Raw genomic sequence first — 26,646 nt, forward strand, 5'->3', positions numbered from 1 at the left:
TGTGAGAAATAGTCGATTATCCAAACTCACCCCTTAATAGCCCTTAATTAACTCACGCCCGCTGAGGGAACGGGACGTGAGGAAAGGGGAATTTTAATTTGTTTGTGCGTCCACTGCGACAAGTTGCGTATTTTGGAGATGAGGATGGTAAATGGGATCTCCAGCCCTGAGTCCCACGGGCCCAGTTTGCACCGAGAATGTTGATCAGCCTCCAAGTTTTAAACGGATGCATCTACTGAGCCCCTGACCTTCTGTCCTTTTCTATCTCGTCCTCCTTCACCATCACAAATGGGGACCCTCATTCTTCAGAAACCACAAATTCTTGCGATTGCATGTCTGGATTTGGGACCTACTGAGCCACGTAGGACCTACATATTACATTTCACTGCATATATGTATGGAAGTATGTATATGTATGTGACAAATAAAAATCTTGAATCTTAAAAATCTTGAAACCTTGGAGGTGGGACTAACATTGCTGCTCATCACTGACTGGTTTAAAGTTTATCGCTATTATCTCCATTTCTGGAGACACAACAGCAGAAACAGTAGAAAAACGGGTAAAAATAATCATGCATTGTAAGCTACTTGTATTTAGCTTGTCATTGTCTTTGTGGATGTGTTTTTATTTTTTGTTAATTCATTTATTCATCCTTTTCTTTTTTTTTGTTGTTTTTTGCCAAGGATTGTAGGGGGAGGGAGGGAGGGCTAATAAGGGTGCTGGGGATGTATAAAATATGTCTATGTATTAAAATTGAAACTTCAATACAATTGTATCGCAAAAAAATATCTGAACTAATCCTGCCATTTATTGAGCAGTGTGATATTGCGGAATTGCCGTTCTAAAGTTTTGAGAAGCTTTTAGAACTGATACCCCTTTCCCACTGCAACCGGGTAACACCCGCTAACATCCATTTGTCATCAGTGGGAAAGGCAACACCCGGGTCTCAGTCCCGGGTCAAATCAACAGACACGGGTTTTAATCGGCTCCACCTCCGATGGGCTCTGATGTGAACAGGACACCCTGGTCGACCCGCTCATTTTGGCCCCTTTACCTGCGCGATGTGACGCGCGCTGAAGTTCCAGACGTTGGCGCTTAAACAGACAGGAATATCCGTGTATCATTCCATTATTTCATATCGCATTTAGAAACAAAAATCGAAATCAGAAGTTATTGACTTGACAGCGGACGACCCCCACGCTCCCAGCCGGGCTCCGAGTCACTCCAGCGTCGCTCCGAGCCGGTCCCTGCTCACCGCCGCAGAAGGACCAGTGCGGGTGTGGGTGCGGGTGTTTGTGACGACGAACATGACGAGCCAGAAAAAAACAGTATTTTCTCCTGGCAATGGGAAAGGTGTCAATCCCCTATTTTTTAGCGAGTTTACCCAGGTTTAACCCCCCCCCCCCCCCCCCACATGTAATCCCCCTAATTTTAGGTGTGAAAAAGGTATAAATCGTGGTAATTACTGACCGTTTCACTTTTTGTTCAGCAGACAAACACCTTTGGTTTTAGAAGGGAATAACCGCTACAGATTTCGAGCTTTCAAAGACAAACAACTGTCTCAATCTGATCATTTTTCAGTTTGAATAAAAAACAATACTTAAATACTTTAATTCCTATTTATATTTACGGTGTGCCCGCACATTGAGTGCCGCTTGGCTCTTGGATGAAGTGGCTCTCGATGATGCTTGATTCTTATTCACTTAAAACACTTAAATCAATTACTCAGTAATTTGAACGAGTGCAGAGTGCTGTGTGTGTGTGTGTGTGTGTGTGTGTGTTAGCATAGCTGATATATCGAGCGGTTTGAGCTCTCAGCTCATTAAACATTGATATTGATGGAGGAGAAACAGTTTCCATGGGAGCAGGAAGTGGGGGTCAGCAGAGAGACGACGAACTCGGGCCCATGCTAATCGGTGTGCGCGACACACACACACACACACACACACACACACACACACAAATCACACACACACACACATACACACACACACCCCTAAATAACAAAGACGCCTTGTGAAGGTGAAGCCCCCCTCACCGGTTTTTAAGGCGAATATGAGATCGTCGAACTCCTGCGAGTCTTCGTCGCCGGCGACCAGGTTGGTGTTGATGAAGCCCCCGCCCTCGCTGCTGTAGGTCCCCAGCGCCGGACTGGGCTTGTACAGGCTGTCCGGCTGGCTGCCGGGCCGCAGCGAGGCTCGATCCCAATCCGCAGACACCTGACACACACACACACACACACACACACACACAGATTTCAAATTCCATTTCAGATGTGAGCGATATAATCCACTATACACCATACTAGTTATGGTGCGAAAGTCTTTAATCCAAGGCAGTCCACTGGTGATGACTTTGCATATCAAATTGATCGCATCACAGTCAAAAATATTAACGTGACATCAATTCAGGGCTAAAAAAGGGTCAAGGGCCCGGTTTTGACTGCTGGTCTCACACTTAATTCAGAGAATTGCCGTCTCTGCCAGCGCTGAATCCATGTGAATGATAAGTCGGGGTCAGACGGAGGGCGGGGTGGCGGCAGGCCTCCGCGGGGTGACGCCGGGTTCAGGGGGTGAAAGCCGGGTCACAGCCTTAAGGCGTCACCCTAAATCATGGCTAATGGGCTAATGTGCTCAACCCCGGTTCAACAGAGGACAGGATTTAAAAAAAAAAAAAAAAATCGTAACAGTAAAGGACAAGAGAAATCAATATACAAGATAAAAAATGGAAAGTGAGAAAGTCAAGAAAATAAAATGAAGATTGTGAGGATAGTGACTCGCGACTTGCGAACAATTTGGTCGTGGCGAACAAATCTTTGAAATGACTCGGGGACTGGAGTCGGGAAACAGAAGTGAATGACTGAGGTCCAAATTCAAGTCCAAGGCAAAAGCGGGGCAAGGCGCAATTCAAATCGAGTTTGACTTATTTTACACTTTGCATTCGGCCAAAAAAAAATAATTTAGCCAAACCGACTCTTCTGACTCTCGTCCCCCCTCACTCACCGGGCGTTACACCAAAGTAATCAAATGAACGAAAAAATAAAATTGAATCAATCTTCTTACGGAGTGACTCTTTAAAAACGGACTCTCGAAAAATATTCTAAACTTTCAACGCTAGAGTGAGAGAGAGAGAGAGAGAGAGAGAGAGAGAGAGAGAGAGAGAGAGAGAGAGAGACCTGAGGCTGGAGACAGCATCAGTTTTGAAATCTGGTGGCAAACTGGTTTTGGCTACACTTCATCAATATCAGTTTTTTTTTCTAAATTAAGTGAGATAATACATTATGAAGTGCCACACATATGCAAAATCATCTTAAGGAGGGTGGGGTGTACAATTATGTTGTATATAATACCTATATGTTGTACTATTATAGTTCCTAATATAATTAATATAATAGGTTGCTTGAATACCCGCCATGCAAGTGTTCCGTGCTCTGTTACAGACTGTTGAAATGTGTTAAACAGTTTCTATCTAGTACTACCAGACGCTACGTTCACTTCTCTGTGCTTCTCCTTCTCTCTTGTAAGTTATTCTCGCTTCTCTCTCTCTCTCTCTCTCTCTCTCTCTCTTTCTCTCTCTCTCTCTCTCCGCTGGTTTGTGGCTCATTTATATACCAGGCTGCACCAGAGTTGCCAAATCTTAGACAGTCAGTGTGCTCTCATGAATAAAACAAGATTACTGGATTCTCAGGATCAGAGAGAGAGAGGGAGAGAGAGAGAGAGAGAGAGAGAGAGAGAGAGAGAGGGAGGGAGAGAGAGAGAGAGTAGTGATGTAGTTACTGAGTGGAGGATTCTGCTCCCACGAGTAATAATGTTCTCTGCCCATTCTTTCTCCCCCCCCCCCCCGGTCTCTCTCTCTCTCTTCCCATCTCGGCTCTCCTCTCCTCTCATCCCTCCATCCTCTCCTGTTCTCAGACTAGTTCCTTATAGGGTATTCTCCAGGGGCCAACTTGGCCAAACTGTGAGCAGTGTGTGTCTGTGTGTGTGTGTGTGTGTGTGTTTGCACAGTATGTGAGTGTGTGAAGCGCACACACACACACACACACACACACACACACACACACACACACACACACACACACACACACACACACACACACACACACACACACACATGTAGACAGCATATATGTATATATTAAAAAATATATTTATGTATATTCTGTACATAATATAAAGGAATATATGGGGATATTCTAAAAGGCTTAATGAAGCTCAATGTGGCTTAATGAGGTAAAAACATCTTTAACATTTATCAAAACCAATTGCAGGGCATCATGGGTACCACCACTGAGGAAAATAAAGACACAACAACATAACTAATAGATTTTCTTTATGAATTAATTGTGGCTCAATGAGCAAATGTTGCATCAAATTATACTGGTAACTGGAGGTCATATGACTTAGACATGACCCTAAGTAGAGAGTTACATGAGATTGGAAAATATTTTTTTGTGAAATGTCAATATATATATATATATATAATTTTTTTTATAGGTTCAGACAGAAGCTTGGGAAACTGAGTCACATGACATGCTTATGCGGGTGTTAGTGGGAGCTGGGAAAAAATTTAAAGTGACATGCACACTTACACACACATTCTTTGGTGCAGATTACATAATGGCCCCCTCTCCCCTGCAACAGCAATTGGGGGTTTTGCTGAGTCAATGTAAAGCAAACAGAGGAAAGCTGGGTGTCCTATGGAGCCCGATTCAGCCACAGTTACTGTGTGTGTGTGTGTGTGTGTGTGTGTGTGTGTGTGCGTGCGTGCGTGCGTGCGTGTGCATGTGTGTGTCCGTGTGTGTGCCCCGCCTTTCCTACCTCCTCCATGGCACTGATGAGGTTCTGGGTGGATTTGCTGATGTCGCCTCCCCCCACTGTGGCGGCGCCCCCGCCCTGGTAGGTAGAGTCAGGGGCACCATGGCCGCTCATCTCCACCGTGTAGCTGGCTTTGGCCGGCCAGCACAGCTGGTTGTGCATGAAGAAGTACACGGCAAACACATACAGGCCCTGTAAAGAAGATGTAACAAAACAAAGATGTAACAAAAATCGTAATTCTGTGTTTCTGAATCCCTGTGTTTCTTGTATATTATCAGACTTATATGGGTGTCAACTTGAGTTTTAACCGTGACAAATAATCTCTTCAACTTGAACTTTACCCGTGACCATTTTCCTGGTGATAGCTAACATTTTTAGGTTTCTAATAATGTCTCTACAGTATAAGCTGCTTTTGGGATATTGGAATGACATGGTCAGAAACCAACTTAAAAACGATCTCCTAGTCCCACTGACAATTGCAGTAACACATATTTTTGTCAATGTTATTTCATTTTGCCATACAGTAAATGGGCTAAAGCCTAAATGGCCATTTAAAAGTCAAAAGGGAAGCATTCTTTTGAATTTCGCCTAATTCTGTCTCGCTTTCGCTATAAATTAAAATTCCAGCTGCATGCACAAAATCTGAAACTCCCGTCTTCGAGATCAAAAGCTGCAGTGCATAACCAAAATAAAAGATGAAAAGAATCTAAGCTGTACAGCTTCAGACGCACGACGCGAAGACAAGGTTGGGTTTTGGAGCATTTTGGAATGTCCTGACATCACCCCATGGGCGTGACGTCAGTGCTGACACTGGTACGACCGCATTCTCCTCCTCATTTCCCAGTCACCAGTTGCACCTAAAGTCAACGGCGGGCGGCCGCGAATTACCCAGCGACGCCTCCGCGCAAGATACCACAGACGCCTCCTGAATTTCACAACAGCCATTGACTGGGCCGTGACGGCCGCCTCTGACAGAGACGAAGTGCACGATAATGTGTGTGCACGAAACACAAACACATTCATACCCATATCAACACAGGCAGACATGCGGGGTTTTCCCAGATTCATGGGGATAACTCATGTTCTAATAGGTTTTTATGTCATAATCACAACGTTACATTGGTGGTGACAGTAAATCCCACAGTGCATGAAACCAACAGAAAAGATATTTTGTAAACAGCTCATGAAAATAGTAGAGAGGCACACTATCTTGTTTTTCTATCAACTAATTAGTTAAAATCTACTGTTACATGTTTCTGTGTTGATGGGAAAGAAGGCACGAAGGCCACAATTGTGATGTAAATTGTCTGTGAATTGTTTTTTTCATCCAGATGAACTCAAATTCATGCCTGCTGCCTTGCATGTCAAGAACTGGAACACCAAACTGGAACCCAACCTTCTGCAAACAGGCTGTGCTAGGCACCAATCCATCGCTAATGGCTGCCGTACAGCTGATTAACAGCAGATATCAATCCCAGAGAAAAGACTGCGGCGTTATCTGCGGCGGAGCAAAGTGCAGACAATCATCATTACCTGTGCACCCGATGGGACACCTGCATGGACACAGGGAAACCAACAGTCAACACAGTGTGCTTTTGTGAGGTAGCCGATAGGACACACCGCAGCTGACTTGTAAGATGGGGACGAAATTTTGCACTTCGGAAATGGATCCACACACAGAACAGACTAATAAGATCGTTAGCCGTGGCTTTGCCCACTCCTGACTTGAAGTGGGCAGGGTGAAGGCAACGAGTGTGTCAACTTTGAGCCTGAGTTCATGTGAATGTCTGTGTGGTGTGGGGATGGTGTGGTTTGAGCAGCCAAACCGGTCCTGGGTCTAGGTAATTGGGCCCAGGATCAGGGTGGCTGTTTGCCTGTTGCTCTTTGACTAATCAACAAGCAACAGGTTAAAACCTTCATCCCCACACACACACACACACACACACACACACACACACACACACACACACACACACACACAGGAGAGGAACACTTATCATGACATGCTGTCCATCTGCTCCGGGGCTTGTTCCACCTAGCCCACTCTCTACAATTAACTGCTGATGTTTCTATTCCATTGTCTGTGTCTCTGTGCCGGAGGCCTCTGACAACGCCACTCGTGTGGCGTGTGGATCTGTGACAGTCTGCGTTTCACTGTACATCTGTGTAGTCTGTGCGTCTGTGTTGGAGAACTAAAGTTTAGGCTTGTACTTGTTTTTTGACCCGTTTCTCCTTTTGAAAGGGGAACATTTGGTTTAGGAAGGGTTAGGTGTTGTGCTGGGGCCACCATGCATCGACACATGCGTACAAATGTGTGCGTGGTGTGGGTGTGTCGTGGTTACATCGATAGATTGATACCGAGGGTGATTAGCAGCTGATCATTAACAGGACGTGTGGCCCGGCCAGCACAGGAGAGAAGAAAGGCCACCAGGAAAGCAGGCGGGAAGGGAGGTGCTTTCCTGTTTATTAGAGGAATGAGTCTTATTTCTCTTGCTGACTGTGTTTGTATGTCTGCATGTTGTCAGGACCTGCTTCTCTCATTACAATATGGCCTAATTGGGGCAAATGTGGACAAATTCAGGCCTATTTCTGGCCCCATGAATGAGGGAGGCAGGGGTGCAATTGAATTGCGCCAGCTTCTGGTGCCGCCGAGCTGCTGCAGAGCAGCCTGTTGTCTATTTATGCAACCGTGACGAAGCAATTAGGTTCGATTTACCAACAGTGGACAAAGTAATGAGAGTAATGAGGAGGGATGCTGCAATGATTGGCTTATTGTCTCATAGTTCAGCTGGATCTGGTGCATATGTGTCTGCAGAAGGCTAATGTGTAAGACTGGAGAAAGGGAGAGGAATGCAAAGAGAGAGAAATAAATCGAAGAAATAGGTCTAAGATCTACCTATCAACCTATCAATCTACCTGTCTATCTATCAATCAACATACCTATCTACATATCCATCCATCTACATATCTTTAGTATCTATCAATCTATCTATCTATCTATCTATCCATCCATCCATCCATCCCTCCATCATCCATATTTGGCTATAATTTATCCATCTTTGGCGATAATAACAACTCCAAAGCATCACTTTCCCCATCATCAATGCCAACCATTTTGTGTTTTTTTTCCGAGATCCCCAGCCCAGAAGCAAAGGCTTATTTGTACAAACATGGGAATCAGTACCACATTACACACATGCAGCAAGCGTGTACGCAAGTCTAAAGTCAGCTGTAACATCTGTGATTGCTTTATATATATATATATATATATATATATATATATATATAAATATATATAAAATCAGCTGTTGTGGGCCACATAATCGCAAACAACTGCAGCCACAACAACACTTTACGAGGTAAACATGGAAAATTCTCCTCATGGAAAACCCACCGCCACAAGGAAACAACATGAACCGGTTCACAGTGCCTCCGAAAACTACACATAAAACAGCTTGTAACATCCACACCATCGGCCATATGGAAACTCGCAGCATCAAAGTTGCTACATCTGGTGGAAGATAAACTGAGAATCAAAAGCTTGTAGAACTGAAATTTGGCCTCAAACAGGTGGACACATAATGCCAATGTTTCCTCATTTGTTTTGAAGGGTTTCCAACGTGAAACCTTGTGAATATAAGAAATAGCTTATTAGCTCTTTGTTTTCATGCATTCATGTGGACATGATCAGTAGTGATTGCTATTACCTTGAATATAATTCACTGGTCAAAAAATAAATAAATAATTTACAGAAAAAAACAAAACAAAAAAAAAGAAAATGTAGTCGTAGATTTAGTAGACTTACCAGTACATTAAACAATTTACATGTTGGGTAATGCATGGGGACCTTTTTATTATATGAATTTCATTATAATGTGGCTATATCTGATTAATAAAAACTGGCACAGTGCCCGTTCAAAGAATCGGGGAAATACACTGGAAACAGGAAAAATACTTTTTTTTTCATGTAAGGTGCGCGTCTGGATAAACTCACTGTTCGCTTGTTTGTTCAAAGTTTATTAACAATACACGTGTCACGTGTCCACACCAAACATGCCGGTTCGGAACGAGCCGATGGCTTTCCACGGGAAGCCCCGCCCCCCGCTGGCTCGCGCTTTCTCGGGGGAAGCCCCGCCCCCCGCTGGCTCCTGGTTCCTCAGGGGAAGCCCCGCCCTTCGCTGACTCGCGGTTTCTTAGGGGAAGACCCCCTTGCTGGCTCGCTGTTTATTAATATAACATGTGTAGGGGGTCCAAATTGCACCAAATTCGAGACTGCACATCCTTAGGTCCCGGGCAATACACCCGGCAAGTGTGAAGTAGATTTGATGAATGGTTGTCGAGATAATCAAAGGACATACATACAGAGCCTGGACAGACAGAGATTGGACAGACAGACAGAGAACAGATTCCTTCCTTTATTGGTTAGATATGTGAATGCAAACCTCCCCCCCCCTCACACACACACCACACACACACACACACAGCTCTAATTGTCGCCATACTTGGAATGGCGACTGTCACACAGACATTAATAGACAGAGTTGCTCTTTGTGAAACTAGGTCAGATAGGAGTTTTGTTTGTTTTGTTTACTGCTAATCGATGTCCTTGGATACAATTTACTTCAGAGGTTCCTCACCTGTCTGTTTCACAATGTTGAATCCTCCTTTGTTTTAATAAAAGACCTGCATCAAGCCTTTAGAGGAGCTGTGGTCTTTTTTCCAAGCCCTGAGATTAGGGTTGATTCAGACTTGAGCCATCTTTGGAGCTGATCATGCCTGAGTTTTATCCACCATCCACGTGCTAAAATAATACTGCCTGCGTATACTGACTGCATAGACATTCACAGAGCTCTCCGAGTGCCAAACCCTAATTGGCTGTAATGTGTTGCTATAAGGTTTGTTGTTCTTCTTCTTTTCCCTATGGATATTCTGCAGATTCTCATAGAGCTGGTAAGGTACAATGAGGATTCTCAGTGTGTGTGTGTGTGTGTGTGTGTGTGTGTGTGTGTGTGTGTGTGTGTGTGTGTGTGTGTGTGTGTGTGTGTGTGTATGTGTGCATGTGCACATTGAAGACATTTCAAAGGAAAATACAGAGGAGCCCAGAAAGCCTAAAGACAATAACAAATGAAGGACACCACAGAGGGGAAAGTACAAGCCTTTCAGCCAAAGTCCTTCAGTGAGATTAAACCGTTTCTATTTCTCCTCAGTCAAATGAAAGCAACATTAAAATCTACAAAAAAACATGCTTTTGTCCAAGCAAAGTCACTAATACGATCAGCAGCAGCAAACAATATACTTATACTATAATAGTATACTGTTGTCTTATTGGTGAGTTTTGGAAACTGACCATGTGATGTCACCGACGTCAGCCAACACAATATTCACAGACAAATGTGAAGCGCAACATCGGCTGTTGACGATGACGTCGCTTCTTTTTATTTGTCCTCTCTTCGGAACAGAAGCCGTTTATTTTGGTGGACTGTTGTCCTTTGCATATAACCTTTGCATGTCATATCAGCACGGGTGACTGATACAAGTAAGACAACTGAAATTTAAGATATATGTTGATGACCATCCTGTACTTTTGAGACTTTCCTGTTATGGTTTTGAGCAGCCAAAGACCCCACTGCGCTCATTGACCGCTCCAATGGCCAAAGACCTCAGTTGGGTCTTTGGCCATTGGAGCGGAGGTTGTAATGTAATCTACCAAAGGATATACTATATTCGGCTGCAGTTGTCTTATTGGTGAGTTTAGGAAACTGACCATGTGATGTCACCGATGGCAGCCAACACAATACAAACTGACAGACAAATGCGAAGTGCGACATAGGTTGTTGACGATGACGTCGCCTCTCTTTATTAGTCTCTCTTCCAACAGAAGGCGTTTAATTTGGTGGACTGTCGTCTTTTACACGTGGACGCCACATATTGACCCGTGTTTCCACTGACCCTTGGCGGCACACTTAACGGGCAGATGAAGTCTCCAATACAATAATAGTCTGGGCCAGAGGCATTTTACGGACTGGCGTACAAAGAAAAGCCTCTTTTTGTAGAAGGTGGGTGGGGGGTGTGGGGTTACCGAACAACTGTAGAAACGACCGGAAAAAATAAAACCTTGTCGTCAATTCTCATGAGGACAGGGCTTATTTTCGATGAAACAACAAACGCTATCAAATGTTGTAAGCACTGAAAGGGTCGACCCCTCATCGCTGAAGTCGGCCTTTAATGAAACCCTTTCATATCAGATAACAGTTCCTAATGGCCGTGGCTTTATATTTGGGAATAGAGTCGTCCTGCATCCCATCAGGGCCACCCTTCTTATCTTCCCTGATATATACCTCATCTCTCCTCTATATGATATATAGAGGAGAGATGAGGAGGGAACCAGGGCGGGTAGCGAAGAGAGAGAGAGAGAGAGAGAGAGAGAGAGAGAGAGAGCGAAGGGAAGACTGACTGGACGCTAGATGGACAGAGACAGACCTAAAGAGGAAGGGATGCAGAGACAGAGGAATGAAACGTGGACAAAGCGAGTTTGAACTTCGAGGGTTGGAGGTTGAGCGGCTACAGAGGGACGGGCCTGGGTTGGCTCTCCATCTCGCAAATCAGAGACAACAAAGCTTCAAGTGGAGTCTGGAGTAGCCCCCATGACTTCCTCACCCACTAAGTCAGCAAAACAAACACAGGCCCACAGATGTGGCTGGGTAGTGCAAACTACACGCACGCACGCACGCACGCACGCACGCACGCACGCACGCACGCACGCACGCACGCACACACACACACACACACACACACACACATTCTGAGTCTGGTGGATTACAAAATCAATAGATTATTCGTTGTAAGGGCCAGGGAGCTCACTGACACTGTAACGATGCAAACACGATGAGTAAATAGCTGTGGTAAATGTGTGAATTGCACTACGCCACCATTTAAAGACTTCAACAGTGTTGTCATATGCAGTCAATTAGAACTGGGGTTTGAAAAGCTCTCCATCATCTCTTGGAAAACCACTCACTTCATAATCTAGTATTGGTTACACTAAAGAGGACCTATTATGTTTCTTTTTTTTCACAAGTTAATATAGGTCCATGAGGCCCCAAAACATTTTAGATTTTTTTTGCTGAAAATACCGCTCAGATTATACATTACAGCTCTATATCCTCCTGTTCCAAAATTGTCAGTTTTTTGTGGGAGGAGCCACCCTCCCGAGGCCCCGGGTTCTGTAAACCAATGGGGTTTGAGCACACGTCCCAGGTTCTGTGAGCCAATGGGGTTTGAGCATGGCTTCCGGGTTTCGTTGAATTTACTCCTTTCAGATTTAAGATTTCCCTTTATCAGTCCACCAAAATCTGTTTCTGAACAAATTTGAAGTGAGAAATAAGCAATCCAGTTGTGGAATCTTCACTCTTATTAGATCTACGGGTCCAAATTTAAAAGTTTGTTCCGACTTTCGTTGCCGTGCTTCAAAGCTTATGGGTGGGGACACGGACGCCGCACCGCGACGCACCGGAACTCTCGCATGAGGGTTTTTTTTGTTTCATGTAAACGTCAGAAAATAAAATAAAATAATAAATACATCTACAACAAAAACACACTATTTTTATTGGTTTTGTTTGGAGAAGCGCACAGCGGATTGCGTGCCGCAGCCTAGAGTTTTACTACTGCATACTTTATTTTAGTTTGTTTTGAAAGAAACACACAGCAGATTTATTTTTTAAATACTTATTTCCATCATCTGCAGTTTCTTTATGGACAGTTGGTATTAATTCCTCTTTCTTTTAAAATATTTGTTTGTTGAGTTACTCAGATGGGGGCGGTTCTTATTCTACCGAAGCCCAACGTGACGTAGGGCTTGACTTGTGAACGACTCGTTTCAGGACAGCTCAAAATAAACTGAGTGGGTTGTCTTATTTCACAGTTTGTGTGTTAGTCAGACCATCAGAGACCCAAACGCAGGTGCACGACCACTGAAAAAGGTGAGTTTTGCATCACAGGTCCCCTTTTATTTAAAGGGGAGAACAATAATGGTGAAAATGTTCCCAGCGCTGTGCCCAATTCCAGACATCACAATTGTGAACTTATAAAAGTCCGCTAAGCCGTCCTGGAAGGTGGAACTCAGTTTTAAATGTTTTTGTAGTGTTTTTTCCTTTGTAGTTTTTTCTTTAAGATCTTCCCTGCGGCCATAAGGCTTTGGGTTGGGTAATGTTGGGAACGCCGATAAAGTTGCTATAATACAGGTACTCCTCACTTAACGACAGAGTTCCGTTCCTAGGACCAGGTCGTTAAGCGAATTGGTCGATAAGCGTGGACCCGTGTTATTTCACGGTAAGGGGGCGTGGCCATTGAGAACGCTAGTGTAGTGAATGCTGTCAGACTGAGGGAACGAGACTGAGAACGGTGATGCGTGTTGAGATGCTTGACACTGAGACGCCGCGGTATTGTACGCAGAGTGCAATACAGACTGGTCAGAGAGCTGGTCGTCCATCAGTCGTTAAACCGGTAGGTCGTTAAGTGAGGAGTACCTGTACTACTACAGTGGTACCTCGACTTACGACTGTAATTCGTTCTATAAGAACAGTCGTATGTTAAAACAGTCGTATCTCTGTGGGGATGGTAGCTCAGGAGGTAGAGCTGGTGGTCTAGTGATCTAAACGTTGCTGGTTTGATCCCAGGCTCCTGCTAGCATGCTGTAGTGTCCTTGAGCAAGACACTTAACCCCTAATTGCTCCTGATGGCTGCGTCCGTCGGTGTTTGAACAATTGTAAGTCGCTTTGGATAAAAGCGTCTGCTAAATGTAATGTAATGTAATCTCGGGGCAATTTTTCCCATATAAATCATGAAGGGTGAAAATAAACAAAATACACAGCACAAACACAGTTAATATAAAAAAATATCGATAAGCCATGAACTACGCGCACACACGATGTAGGTCGCCCGCTGACTGACTGCTGACTGGCCGCTGATGCACCAACTGCGAATTACCACGGTCGTATCTTGGAGCAGTCGGTCGCAAGTCGATACAAATTTTCGCGACTAACGCTACTCGTATCTTGGATTAGTTGTTAGTAGATGCAGTCGTATGTCAAGGTACCACTGTATTAATAATAACATTATAAAGCATGCTATGACTTACCAGCAGGCAGTTGAATATGACATATAAGATGAGCATCCAGAGGTAACGGTAGCCCATGTGGAGTCCTGCCCACAGCCACAGCAAGGAGATCAGCAGGAACAAGTAGAGCACCATGGGAACCTCTGCAAAGGAACATTGCCATTAATGCAAGTTGGAATTTTCAGATATACTGTCTGTTGATAGCACTTTTGAGACGTTCCTGTTCTGGTTTTGACGAGCCATACGCCCAACCGCTTTCTTATGATACTATCAAGTGTAATATTAAAAAAATGCTGGTAAAATGGCACAATGTTGGCAGATTTCAATGTTAAGCCCTTATTATTTGGATTCAAAATGTCTGCAGCTTTTTGTCTTTCATCCACCTGACGCGTTCTGTATTCAAACATTGCTCGCCAGTTAAACACGTTCAGCGCTGGGCTGTAAAAAGAGGGCGCGGGGGGTTAAGCCAAAAATCTGCCTCAGGAGCTGTGTAGTGCGGGGAATCTGGCATGGGATTTAAGTTTGGCCCAGAGAATCTGGAAATACAATAAATTAATGCACGCACAGCCACACATGCACACACACATGCAAACACACTCTCCAACTCACAAACATTCCATTGCTTGAAAGTAGGCACAGAAAAACATGTGATGACAAATGCAACTGCAAGACAACTGCTCACCGACTTTATGGTGTAACCAAAGCAGTGATTGCCAGTACATTATATCAATTCAATATGCACAATGAACATTGTTTTTTTCTGGTTTTTCGTGAGTGAAAAAAATCTGTGTGTAACACATCCACTCCGGAGAGGGATGACCTCCATTTTAAAGTAAAGCACACCCAGGTGGATGGATACAGAGAAGAATGGATCAATGTTCTGCATGTTTAATGGATAGAAATGTGAAGTACGGCTTTATTAATGAGCTGCTAATGTGAAATTGGAAAACAAACAGTGTGGTTCAGCAGGTAGCCTAAGTCGTCAGAATAGTGTGTGTGTATGTGTGTGAATAAGAGATTGCTCATTATTTCTTAACATTGAAGTCTAGTCGGAAAAACAACAATAGTCTTACACAATGGCTGTGGATAATGAAACACATTTAAAACTGTATCAAAATAGAAAATTGATTAGAATTTATGTAGATGAGAGTGGAGTCGTCTATCAGTTCATATCTCCAGTCTCAAAAATAAACAGCTTATTAGAGGGTTTGATTAGGGCTTAAAAGACATAAGGGAGTTTGGGGATATCCTCCATTTTTTTTTTTTTATGACAAGCAAATACAGCAACGTGCAACTCCCAGAACAACGACCAATCACAGACTAGGGTCTCGGCAGAATTAAGTGATGAGAGCCATTGGAATGAATATCAATTGTTAGTGAAAGCTGTGTAAAGTGAAAACCTATTGAGTTAGTTTCACACCTCCATTTCACACCGCATGTTCTCCATCACCATATCACATGTGATAGGTCACCCTTAAGCCATATGCCAATACCTGATCACTACAACACAGGATGCCCTAGTTCTTAAAAAACAATATATATCCTCCACATGTTAATTTAGCACCATATATTAGGCATTAGGCATACAGTATAATAAATCCCATGGATATGAGTTGAGTCTATTTGTGGCTCGTCAATTTGTGTGTGTGAGTTTGCGTGTGTGTGTGTGTGTGTGTGTGTGTGTGTGTGTGTGTGCGTGCGTGTGTTGTGGGGGGGTGCTATTTACTTGAGCAAATTTCCATTTGTGCTCAGCTTAGGACATGATGTACGATTCATTCCTTTGTTTACCAATGAGTGAATATGAATGAATGTGAGAATGGGGATGAATGAGTTAAATTTAATTCATGGTGTCCTTAATTTTTTTTTACCATATTGATGGGGAAAATCCTAACACTATGAAAGATACTGACGCCATTTCATCTATCTAAAAATCCAACTCATCCTTCATAAAAATCCAGTTTTGCCCCAAAACAGTTATTTGTGCTGCAGCTGGAGGTGTCAGAGTCTGGCTGGCAGCGGCTGTAGTGGAACAGGGGAGTGCTAGGTGAAATGTAGGACACACTGTACAGTTCACTTCACAAGTAGTCTGGAAACACAGGGCACGGGGCCCAGGCTTGCACAAAAAAGCCCACACATAGGTGCCACTTCCACCCTCCTGTCAGCTCCACTCCGGTTCCTCAAAATGTCCCTTTTTATTTTTTAATCCTCAATTCCACACCTTCCTTATTTTTGTCCCTCCTTGTTTATGTTTCATACCTCATCCTTTCCCTTTACTTTAGCTGTTTTTCATGTTCTTGGGCCGTTTTGGTGTTTCAGCTTTGCGCCTTCTTTCTATCTCACATGGGTGAGCGTTTGTGCAGAGTCTATAAATCTGTTTAAGGGATTCTTTCATCAGGTATTTGGCAAAAAAAAAAAAAAAAAGAAAAGTCCCTCCAAGCCCTGAGTCTCACAGACTTCCCCTATGTCCCCGTGTCGCTGTTTTCACTCCCTTCCTCCTCTCTCTCTCTCACACACACACACACCCTCACATCTGGCTTCCTCTTCTCCCTCCTCCTCCTCAGTAAGATTTTTTCCGACCCTGTAAGCACATTCCAGGCTGTGGACGGAGTAGAACTCCCACATTGGGTGCAGGTTCCCAAAGCCCACTGGAAACTAGCTGCCAGGTTGGACCTTCTGACACATAAAAAACCCAGTCGATTCGAACCCATGGGTGGAAGTCTATATGCTTGCATCCATATCGTATTCATCAATGTGGAACAAGTTCTGGACCCAGACATCCAGCCCTGAGCAGCTTAATTGCTCCCTGACGCTTATCTCTAATGGTCGATTGGCAGCTTTAGTTCCCTTCAAATGTGCGAACCGAGCTGGTTTTTTTGGGGGGGTTTTTTTCAGCCGTTTCTCGGCACAAGGAGGCTACTGTTCTTCCCCCCAGAAAGGAAAGGTCTCCGGTGCATATTTGATCAGAGTGGCTCTCACAGTGTGAGAAGACAACTGAGAAACTGTGAGGGGGCAACAGGGCTTCAACGCAAACAGCGGCAACCCTAGACAGCGCTGACGTTAAGGTCATGGAGGGGTCGGCAGCTGCCATAACACCAGCAGGGCCTGGCTTGGACATGCGCGCACAGGCGCGCGTGTGCACACACACACACACACACACACACACACACACACATACACACACACACACACACACACACACACACACACACACACACACACACACACACACACACACACACACACACACACACACACACACTTTATTGTACATGCACACTAAAATCCAGGCTGTATTGTTGGCCAGGGCTCGACATTAATGGTTGCCCAGTTGCCCTTGTCAACCGTTTGGGCCCTTGTCATCAGTTTTGTGCAGTGCGGTCTGTCAGTACAACCGCACTCAATTATACAATTATGAGAAATTGGCCAACTTGGCAAGTGCTTTTTAAAGTTAGTGTCGGGCCCTGTCAGCTCAAATGTAGTCAACTATAAGATATAAATATACATTATTGGTAATAAGTTTTTCAATACTACTAAAAAAAACCAATATTATTCAATGCATTGTTACCAACATGGCAGCCTGGAAAAACACAAACTATCAGTGCAAGATGACCTATAGAATATATTTCCTCCATAACAAGCGCCCTGAGTTATGAATTCCATTTCAGTATTGTTTGGACAGTGGAGGCCGTCACCTGCATGTTTGAAGATATTCCCAGTTTAAATACTGGAGCAACAGTCAGAATTCTTGTCGGGAACTGATCAACCCTGAGATGACAAAATCAAAAAAGCGACTCTGAATGCTCTTAGTGTATTTGTGACCCATCACAGCAAAAGCCGCCATCTCACGCATTTTTAAAATCACCAGGAGCAGCCAAATAAGTTGAAAAAATCTTTTTTGAAGGAAAATTAGATTTTTCCAGATTCATGTTCCTTTGTGGTTTCTCTCAACGTATTTTCAAAACCGAGTTAGATTTCTAAATAGTAGAAAAATGTTAAACCCTGGAGTTAAATATTCCCGTTAGATTACATGGGGAAACACAGTTCACTTACCGGGACGTGGAACAGCGCTGAATAACGCCGATCGATCGTTTCCTTTAAAGTGAGGGTCCAGGTGAAGATCACTCCTCCATATTCCATGTGATGTGAAGTCACAATGTGAAACCATTTTGATAGAATTCAACCTTTAAATCGTACTACTTTCACACACACTGTTGTGAAACGGCCAAGAAGAAGAACCCTTCGCGTCACGCACTTACATCACCGTAAAGAGACGGTTAAAGTGAAGCGGGTGGCGGAAGCTCTGAATCATATTTCGGACCTTAATCTGACCAGTGCGATAGATCCAAGGCAGTGTTAGCAGCGCGTACTGGACTTCATTTTCCGCGATGATAGTCAGTTCTCCGACAGCGACGCGGGGAACGACAGCGCTGCTGAATCTCATATTACTCCGGATTTGGAGAGCATTTCAAACAGCAGATTTCAAACTTAATGTGACGATGAAACTGAATTTATCTTCCGCTGTTGTTACAACGGAAGAAGTTGATGACATGATGTCTGTTGTCTGTTGAGGTTGGTGACAGATTTTCAGATTTCAGGTTTTCTGAGACTCGTAATATTGATAGACTCTACATTTTGTTGTGTTGTCCGTACTATTAAACTACAAAATAATTCCACTTTTATAAAACATGTATACTATTACTTTTAAATAAAAGCTTTTTTTTTAAACAAAATTAGTTGTGTGTTTTTGAGCTGTTCGTGATTGGCCCATTCAGCAGTATGTTAATTAGCCATGAGGCTTTGTTTGTCCGCCAACCCCATTTGCATTCTGGGAGCTGGCTGAATGAACCCGGTGTGGGTAAAACTTTGAAGGTGATTATCTCAGAAACACAGTTTGCCACACCCTTGTCATAAACCCAAGTCATAGCTTTAAAAATATTTGCTTGATTTGCACAAGTGACACCTTGTTTGGAAGCTCTGATTCTCCACTTTCAAATGATGTGAAATAAAAAAAAATTTGAAAGCCGCCAAATGACCCTAAAGTATGCGGTGGGTCACATTTTCGAAATAGGAACAAAAAGGAACAGCATACAGCTTGTCTCAGCTTTTTAAATCAGCGGCAAATACAAAAAAAAAAAGACAGATCCACAACATCGATCCAAAACATCTATTTCACATTACATATTAAAACACGCGGAAAGGACACTCAACACTTGTTGTAATCTCACATTGCGACACGACCACACATACAGATGCTTTCTCTTATGTTTCCTGCAAATGTCATTTGATTCTTTGTTAAACTGTGACCTTTGCCCTCAATACCAATCAATCGAAAAAATAAAAAATAAATCAATCAATACATCACTCCATACACAAATAATTAAAAGCCACAAATCTGTATTGGCATTTGCATTTTTGCATGCATTTATTTTTGCATTTAACAATCTAAATACATGTTTTTGGCTTTGTAGGATTCATTCCATTCCATTGTTATATACTATATATATTTGTGAATTGTGACACATAATTTCTCCCATATCATGGTGCCTGGAATAACAACTTCCTTTTCAAAACAAAATATAATTTACTGTTTGTATTATTAATGGACCTGAATTTAACACTACACAAGAGTGCGTGGTTTGCCGTCTTTGATTTGAGAACACACACGGAGCACTCTGTTGCTTTTATTTTCCTCCGTTGCGACGAGTCAACGTTCAAAGTGCAGTCTCCTCTCCATCATAAAAGAAAAGGAGAACAATAACGTCTTTCACTCTGCTCGGCTTTGTTGACAATCACAGGTGCACTCGACCGCCGTATCGAAAGAACATCGTGTCTGTTTGGCGTGTTTGGTTCAGTGGCTGTGTGTGTGTGTGTGTGCGTGCGATAGCGGCGGGGAGACGTGCTTCTGATTGGGACTGAAGTTTCAACTGATAAAGCGACAAGAGCAAAGTGAAGTCTCTGAACTCACATATTCACGTTTTTCTGACAGGTCAAGCTGCAGTGAGGCTCATCTCTGCAGGTCGGGACACGGGCACACACATGCACACGCACGCACGCACGCACGCACGCACGCACCGCACGCACACACACACACACACGTGCACGCACGGCTGCATTGACGTCAGAGGCCCTGCAATATCTGCCACGGGACTGTGAGTTTTGCAGAAACACACACGTGTGAAGGAGCCTCAGCAGCTGTTTCCGTGGCGGCGAGGAAGCGCTGGTGAACCGCACTCTTCTAGAAACAACGACAGTGACTCATGTCTCAAATGGCGCTCGCACCATGCTCAGAGACAAACATAAATATAGGCGTTAATAAAAGCATCAACTACTTTTTTAACACATATACTGGAATAGAAGTGCCATGGGATGTCCTAAAGTACATGCAAACTTAGTGTATTTGATCATACACTATAAGAAATAATGAGGCACTATGCCAAAGAAAAAGTAAATTTAAAAAAGTAGCGAAGTTTCTGTCTTGAAATTTCTGCCTTTTGGCAATTTGCCAACTTACTATATAACATTCCTAAAACATCTGTGAGGAAGAACATTATTTGTGCCACTTATTCTTCCATTCAGTTTAAGGAGCTTCCTTTATACTTGTATTTTTTTCCTAACCAGTGGGTGATGAATGTCCGCATCACGAAACACCAGGCTTATTTTCTGAGGTTTGAATATAGAACTATTTTCTCTCCAAATATCACAAATCTTAAATATTGAACTGGCAAAAAAAAAAACATCATGCATTGCATACTAAAAGAATGGAGTTATTCATGTAAAAATAGTCAACTTAAGTTAAAATAATAATTTAAAAAAGCCTTGGGGAAATTATTTGTGGTACAAAAATACATATGTTAGTTTAACGTCCATTCATATACTCATACAACTTCAAAGCCTTGTGTAGTCCAGTGTAGCTATAAAACATAGGTTTTGAAATATAGGTTATTCACATTCCCTGTACAGATTGTAGAATCCGAGTCCTGAAGCAACTATGCCAACTTGCAGATGAGCAGAAGTATAAACACAGTTCACTCCCTCACATTTGTTTTAATTCCACTATGAGTCAATCCACTGATATACAGGTCCATGTGCAGACAAAACGTGTTGTTTGCCAACAAGAAGAGAAAAAAAAAAAGCAGTGGAGAGGACATGGAAGATGAATACAGTCGGTCCACATTCCACTTGGGGGCATGTTTGTATTGTGTCTACACAAGGTGGTTTCCTCTCATCTCAGTGCGTGGCCTTGCAAAGCCTCTATTTGCACAGTACCCGCCTCTTGTTTGTACGGTGTTTAGAAATTAAGAAAGTGAAGCCCAGAACACCTTGTGCTGGACACGTACGCTGCCCGCAAACTTTCTTTATGGCCGGCGGGATAAGCAGAGATAGGAGGAGCTCAAAGGCCCCCCCCCACCCTCCTTAAAACCACCGTGAGGAGGTTTATTAACTACTGCTCCCAAATCGAAGCTCCCGAATTATGTGTGGAGATGGGACGGAGGGGAGAAGAAAAGGGGGACGCAGGACAGATGGAGAGAAGGCATGGGAGAGATAAGGACGAGGCAGAGAGAAAGAGGAACGGGAGAGGAACGCCTAAAAGGGCGAACACAGATCTTAATGAGCATAAAGGAATTTCATTTAAGACCCTTTTCCCTGCGCAGACGGTTGTGAACGCTGCTCCATGTGGAAACTTGGCTTCTCCTGGATCTGCCTACATCATGCATACTCACCAACACGTTACACATTAATATCAACAGATAGACATTTTAACATGTTAAACATATATATTCATCCAATTAGATGGTTTTCCCACCGGTGAATATTTAGTTTGTTTCAGCAGCTGAGCATTGGAAACAGGCCAAGACGTAAAACATTTACTGTAGATGTTGTACATACCAAGCGCACACCCTAAACTGAAATTATATGTTACAGCAAGTGTTTTGCTTAGATGACCTTAGGTCACCTTCTAAATTTAACGCCAGATGGGGTTTCATAATACTGTATTCCCGTAAAAATCTTATCACTGCATCTCGCTTCACATTCTCATCTTTGTTAATTAATATTAGACGTTCACCTTTCTAATTGACAAGAGGGTTCAACCAAATGTTTAGCCTTGAATAAAAAATAAAAAGTCTAAAATAAATCTGCATCAGCATCTTCGATGTACAACAGGTGTACAACAACGTACACATTACAGGCAGACCGCGTGTTGGTACAGTCGGCCAACGCACACAAACAAGCATGTGCGTGCACTCAGAAACACACATGCATGGACACACCTCAAGGGCAGTCCTGTATTTTGGCCTCTCACAGTGCCCACCAACACTGTTGATTTTTAAAGTCTCTCCCTCTCTCTCTCTCTCTCTCTCTCTCTCTCTCTCTCTCTCTCCCTCTCTCTCTCTATCTATCTATATATAAAACATTTTATTGAGCCGACTGCCTGCCCACCCCCACTCATGTCTGCTTAGACATTCTAATGGTCTCTCCTCTTCACTGCCCATTAACTGGTCCACCCCCCCCCCATGTTTCTATCTTCCATCCTTTGCCCTCACCTTCTGCTTTTCTTTTGCTTTCACCAACTTTTGGGCGTCAAATTGATCCAACTATCTCTCTCACTTTAACCCTGCCAACATTGAGTACATTTTTCTGCTTGGGTAACCAGCTCGGAGTTCCTCACAGTTGAGTCACATGGATCCTTTCATTTCATTTCATCTCCCCTGAAAAACACCATTGCCCCATCGGTTTCCCAGGCCACACACGGTGTGGAGGGCGGACTGCAAGCCGGCTCGCAGGCCCAGGGACTGGCACTAATTCAGGCTTTGCTTTGTCATTGAAGGGCCTTGACAGAGCAGCACCAGCCAAAGCCTCCTGATTAGCACCAATGACCGTGGATTACAGCCACAGCACTGGAGGACTAAAGCCACACGGCCAGGGTCTCCCTGTGTGTGTGTGTGTGTGTGTGTGTGTGTGCGTGTGCGTGTGCGGGTGTGTGTGTGGGCATGGTGAGTGGGAGAGCTGAATACCTTCTATATACAGTATGTGCTGTTCTATGTGACTCATACGCAGCATAAAGTAATACATGATGCATAGGTTGTGTAGCTTTATCCCTTTGTTTGTGTGCATTTCTGTAATCCAGATTTCTATATATATATACACACACACACAATACTTCCCTTCATACAAGGCTTTTGTGTTAACTTCAAATTATGCAATCAGAACAAATCAGATGTGATTTAGAGCCTCTATCCACGGTAAAAATAGTCTGGCTGCCGTGGCTGTGTCTTAGGGATTAGCGGGTTGTAGAAAGTAAGCTAGATGAGCACACACACCACACGCACACACACACACACACACACACACACACACACACACACACACGAACACACACACACACACACACACACACACACACACACACACACACACACACACACACACACACACACACACACACACACACACACACACACAAACAACTAACTAGATGCATATGTATTCATATAATTTAAATCAATAGCATAGAAACAAAGGTGTGGGTTTAATGAAGACTACTTAATTGATAGAGTAAAACATATATATCAGCTAAACCTAAAAGAGGTACCTCAAATTTAGGTACTCAAAATAAGGTAATTTATTAAATGAATGAATTACCTTATTTTGAGTACCTAAATTTAAGGTAATGTTTGATTTCGGGTATATCACTATGTTATATTGCTTTTAGTGTGGCTTGATTTATTTAGACATTACAGGTTTCATGTTTATATCTTTTCAAAGTTTGCTTGACATTGCAAACTGCGCAATGACCTACTGACCTTCCTCTCGATTTGACATAACAGGGCAGGATCTCTATACAAATATACACAAACACACACATAGACACCCTTGTAAAAGACTGAAACTGAGAATGGGTGTTCATATGAGTCCATGCATAGCATGTGTAGCTGGATATGCATACATACATTTTGTGTTCTTTTGAGTTTCCTTATTTGTAATTATGCATTTTTTGCACCTATTCTACCCCTGTCTCGTCACGTTCTGATGACTCCTGCTTCTCTTGCGTACCTGTGCTGTTGGTGCGTCCTCGGTATATGTCGTCGTAGGCCTTCCACTGCTGCGTGACCTGGTAGGCGTGGATGAAGACGACCAGCACACCCACCAGGCAGATGAGGGGCACCAGCACCGCCGTGCACAGCGCAGCATAGATGTTGGGGATAAAACACCTGAAAAAGAAACATGACATGAGATTGGGGGTCGAATAGGCCCTAATGCAAAAGGAACCCCTCTGAAATAGCAAGGGAAGTTAAATCGGCGGGGCACGTAACAGTACATGACTTTCATAGTTCTACATTTGTTGTAGACTTTTGTTGCATTAACTTCCACAATCAGCATCTGCAAGCTGATACCCCCGAGACTGCACTAAGACCGCCGGCATGCTTGCTAAATAGAGGCTCGCACAAAGCGTTTGCCTCAACAGACAAGGGCCAAACCATGAGGAACAGGGATCATAGTAGAGTCCAAAGTAGCTTAAGAATGTTTTTTTTTCCTCCTCTACATACAGGGAGAAGAGAGAAGAACATTCTGAATTGGAAAAAAAAAGAAGAAAAAAACAAGCAAATAACATAACAAACAAACAAACAAACAAACAAACCAACAAAGTCATACATTCTGTACATCTCCAGTTCTTAAAGGCTTTCTTATGTCCAGTGCTGATGTGAATACATGGTGGCTTGACGCCATCCACTGTTCGGCCTAAAGGCTCGAACATACTTCGCTGAAGATAAATATTTTTTGCGTGGGGATGGAGCAAAGGGGCTTCTGGGTAACTACGGCTTGCAAGGGAACACATCTCCAAAATCGAAACTACAAATATAGTATGCCGCACAAAAACTAATTGGTTGAGCAGTGAAGGATATCCAGTGGCATCAGGATTGTGCCACCACCACCCAACACAAAAACAAAACAAATGAATCCAAAGGCCAAAATTACAAGGACGGAGAGATGAACATTCAGGTTTGGAATTTTACAATTTAAAAACGCATTGTCTGGCTTTCCTTTCCACTCCAAAGATGCCCCATCGTGGCAGGGCGCGTGGTTTAGCTACGGTCTGCAGTAGACGGTGCTGGGTCCGCTGAATCAGCCTCATTAGCGCTGATTGGTCGGACCCGACCGGGAGAGTTTTCTCATGTGTTGTTTGCCTTGCAGTGGGGATCACCTGGTGCGGGACGTGGAAAACGCCTGCGGACCAGACCGCGACCGAGGAGAATCAGAGACACTTCTTATTCCTGTTATTTTCATGTTCCCGGTTTTTACCAGCGAGCCTTTTTGTTTATGTTTATCAATAAAACTCCCGCCATATGGCGCCCAACTGCCAGATTGCCTCCGCCTCCCTGCCTATACCCGTACCTGTGGGTAGAGACTCCCACACCCATCTTTCCAGGTTTCCTCTGGGATGGGAGCGTTTCTCACAGTTTTGAGCCTGAGCGTTTCTCTTGGTTCTTCTGGGAAACAAGCTCCGTTATCTCTATCTTCAGCCTCCCATCGCTTACGTTGAAATAAAAACAACAAAACAACAATTTGTGACTTATGTGACCGTCAATATGTGACAGGCTTTTTCACAAGCCCGGCTTGGCACATGGCGTGGAGACCACCTCAGTTCTCACACAGGCATAATAATTGGTCGTGATTGCATTGCGCTCCGCTAGTCAAAACACTACGAGTGGTATGACAAATAAAGACTTGCATCACTCCATCCCAGGGAGTGGGTCAGGCCAAACGGAGGGAGGCCACGGGTAACGAACGCTTCTTTCTGTGTGCGTGTGTGTGTGTGTGTGTGTGTGGATAGATCCTGCCCGTGGCCTTGTGAGCAGATGGAATCCTGGCTCTCACAAGAAACTTAGAGCCCAGAGATTCCTCTGGGTAGGACTGAAAAAACATCACAGAGGGCCCATGTGATGTACCTTAGGTGAAGGGGGGGTAACTTCTCATGTGGGATTTCCTTCATGGTGGTACTGGGATTTCATTTCATGAACGAGACAACATGAGAACAACAGAGTGCAAAGCATTCTGGGTAAAGTCATGAAGCATCAATCAAAGACACATGAAGCATTCGGTTTTAAACGAACAAATAGAATGAAATTAAATAATAGTAACGATAGTGATTAAATATAAACAATAACAAATAACAAACTTTCTTTTTTGATTTTGTGCGGCATGGAAGCTCATAAGAAAGTTTGGTGACTTCATGAAGATCCTCATCTCTAATGTTGAGGAAGTAAATCAGCCTGTGTGCTGTATAGAATGGGCTCAGTTTCTCTGGGTAATTCCTTGTATCATTTATCCAAACAACAATGAGTTTGAACGTCGAACGTTTTTGAACCCACACAAAACAACTCAATATACCCCGGTGTCATATTTTCCCATGTCTGCCTGAAAAGGGAACTGGACTTGGAGCGAGCAAGGCTTGCTCGCTTATGCAACCGTGCACCCAACACTCTGTATTTTGTGTCCCATCTCAACCTCGCTTGCTTTTGCAAGACGATATTATCGGCGGCGTTAATATGATTTAATTACAGAGAAAACCAAGAAATAAATAGATGTTGTGTGAAGGAGAGATACAGACAGTCTTTGTTTTCACACCGTAATCATAATTACCATTTATCATGCATTACAGGTGGAGCAGTGACAGCATGTAAAATGCCCTGAATGAGTGTTCATGGGTGACGAGA

At 43.5% G+C, this 26,646-nt stretch overlaps 1 protein-coding gene across 1 annotated transcript in view; it reads right to left on the reverse strand.

Annotated features, from left to right (window-relative positions):
* The window catches only part of adgrv1 (adhesion G protein-coupled receptor V1), a gene marked incomplete at its 5' end in the record, with an annotated part of 122,963 nt that overhangs the window by 2,825 nt on the left and 93,492 nt on the right, over positions 1-26,646 (reverse strand). The window contains 4 exons of the mRNA XM_080004252.1: positions 2,040-2,220; positions 4,819-5,007; positions 13,952-14,073; positions 23,984-24,141. Coding sequence (XP_079860378.1) covers positions 2,040-2,220; positions 4,819-5,007; positions 13,952-14,073; positions 23,984-24,141 — 650 coding nt within the window. The remainder of the gene's footprint in view (positions 1-2,039; positions 2,221-4,818; positions 5,008-13,951; positions 14,074-23,983; positions 24,142-26,646) is intronic.

Source organism: Zeus faber (assembly GCF_960531495.2).
Source record: "Zeus faber genome assembly, chromosome: 7".
Taxonomy (NCBI): domain Eukaryota; kingdom Metazoa; phylum Chordata; class Actinopteri; order Zeiformes; family Zeidae; genus Zeus; species Zeus faber.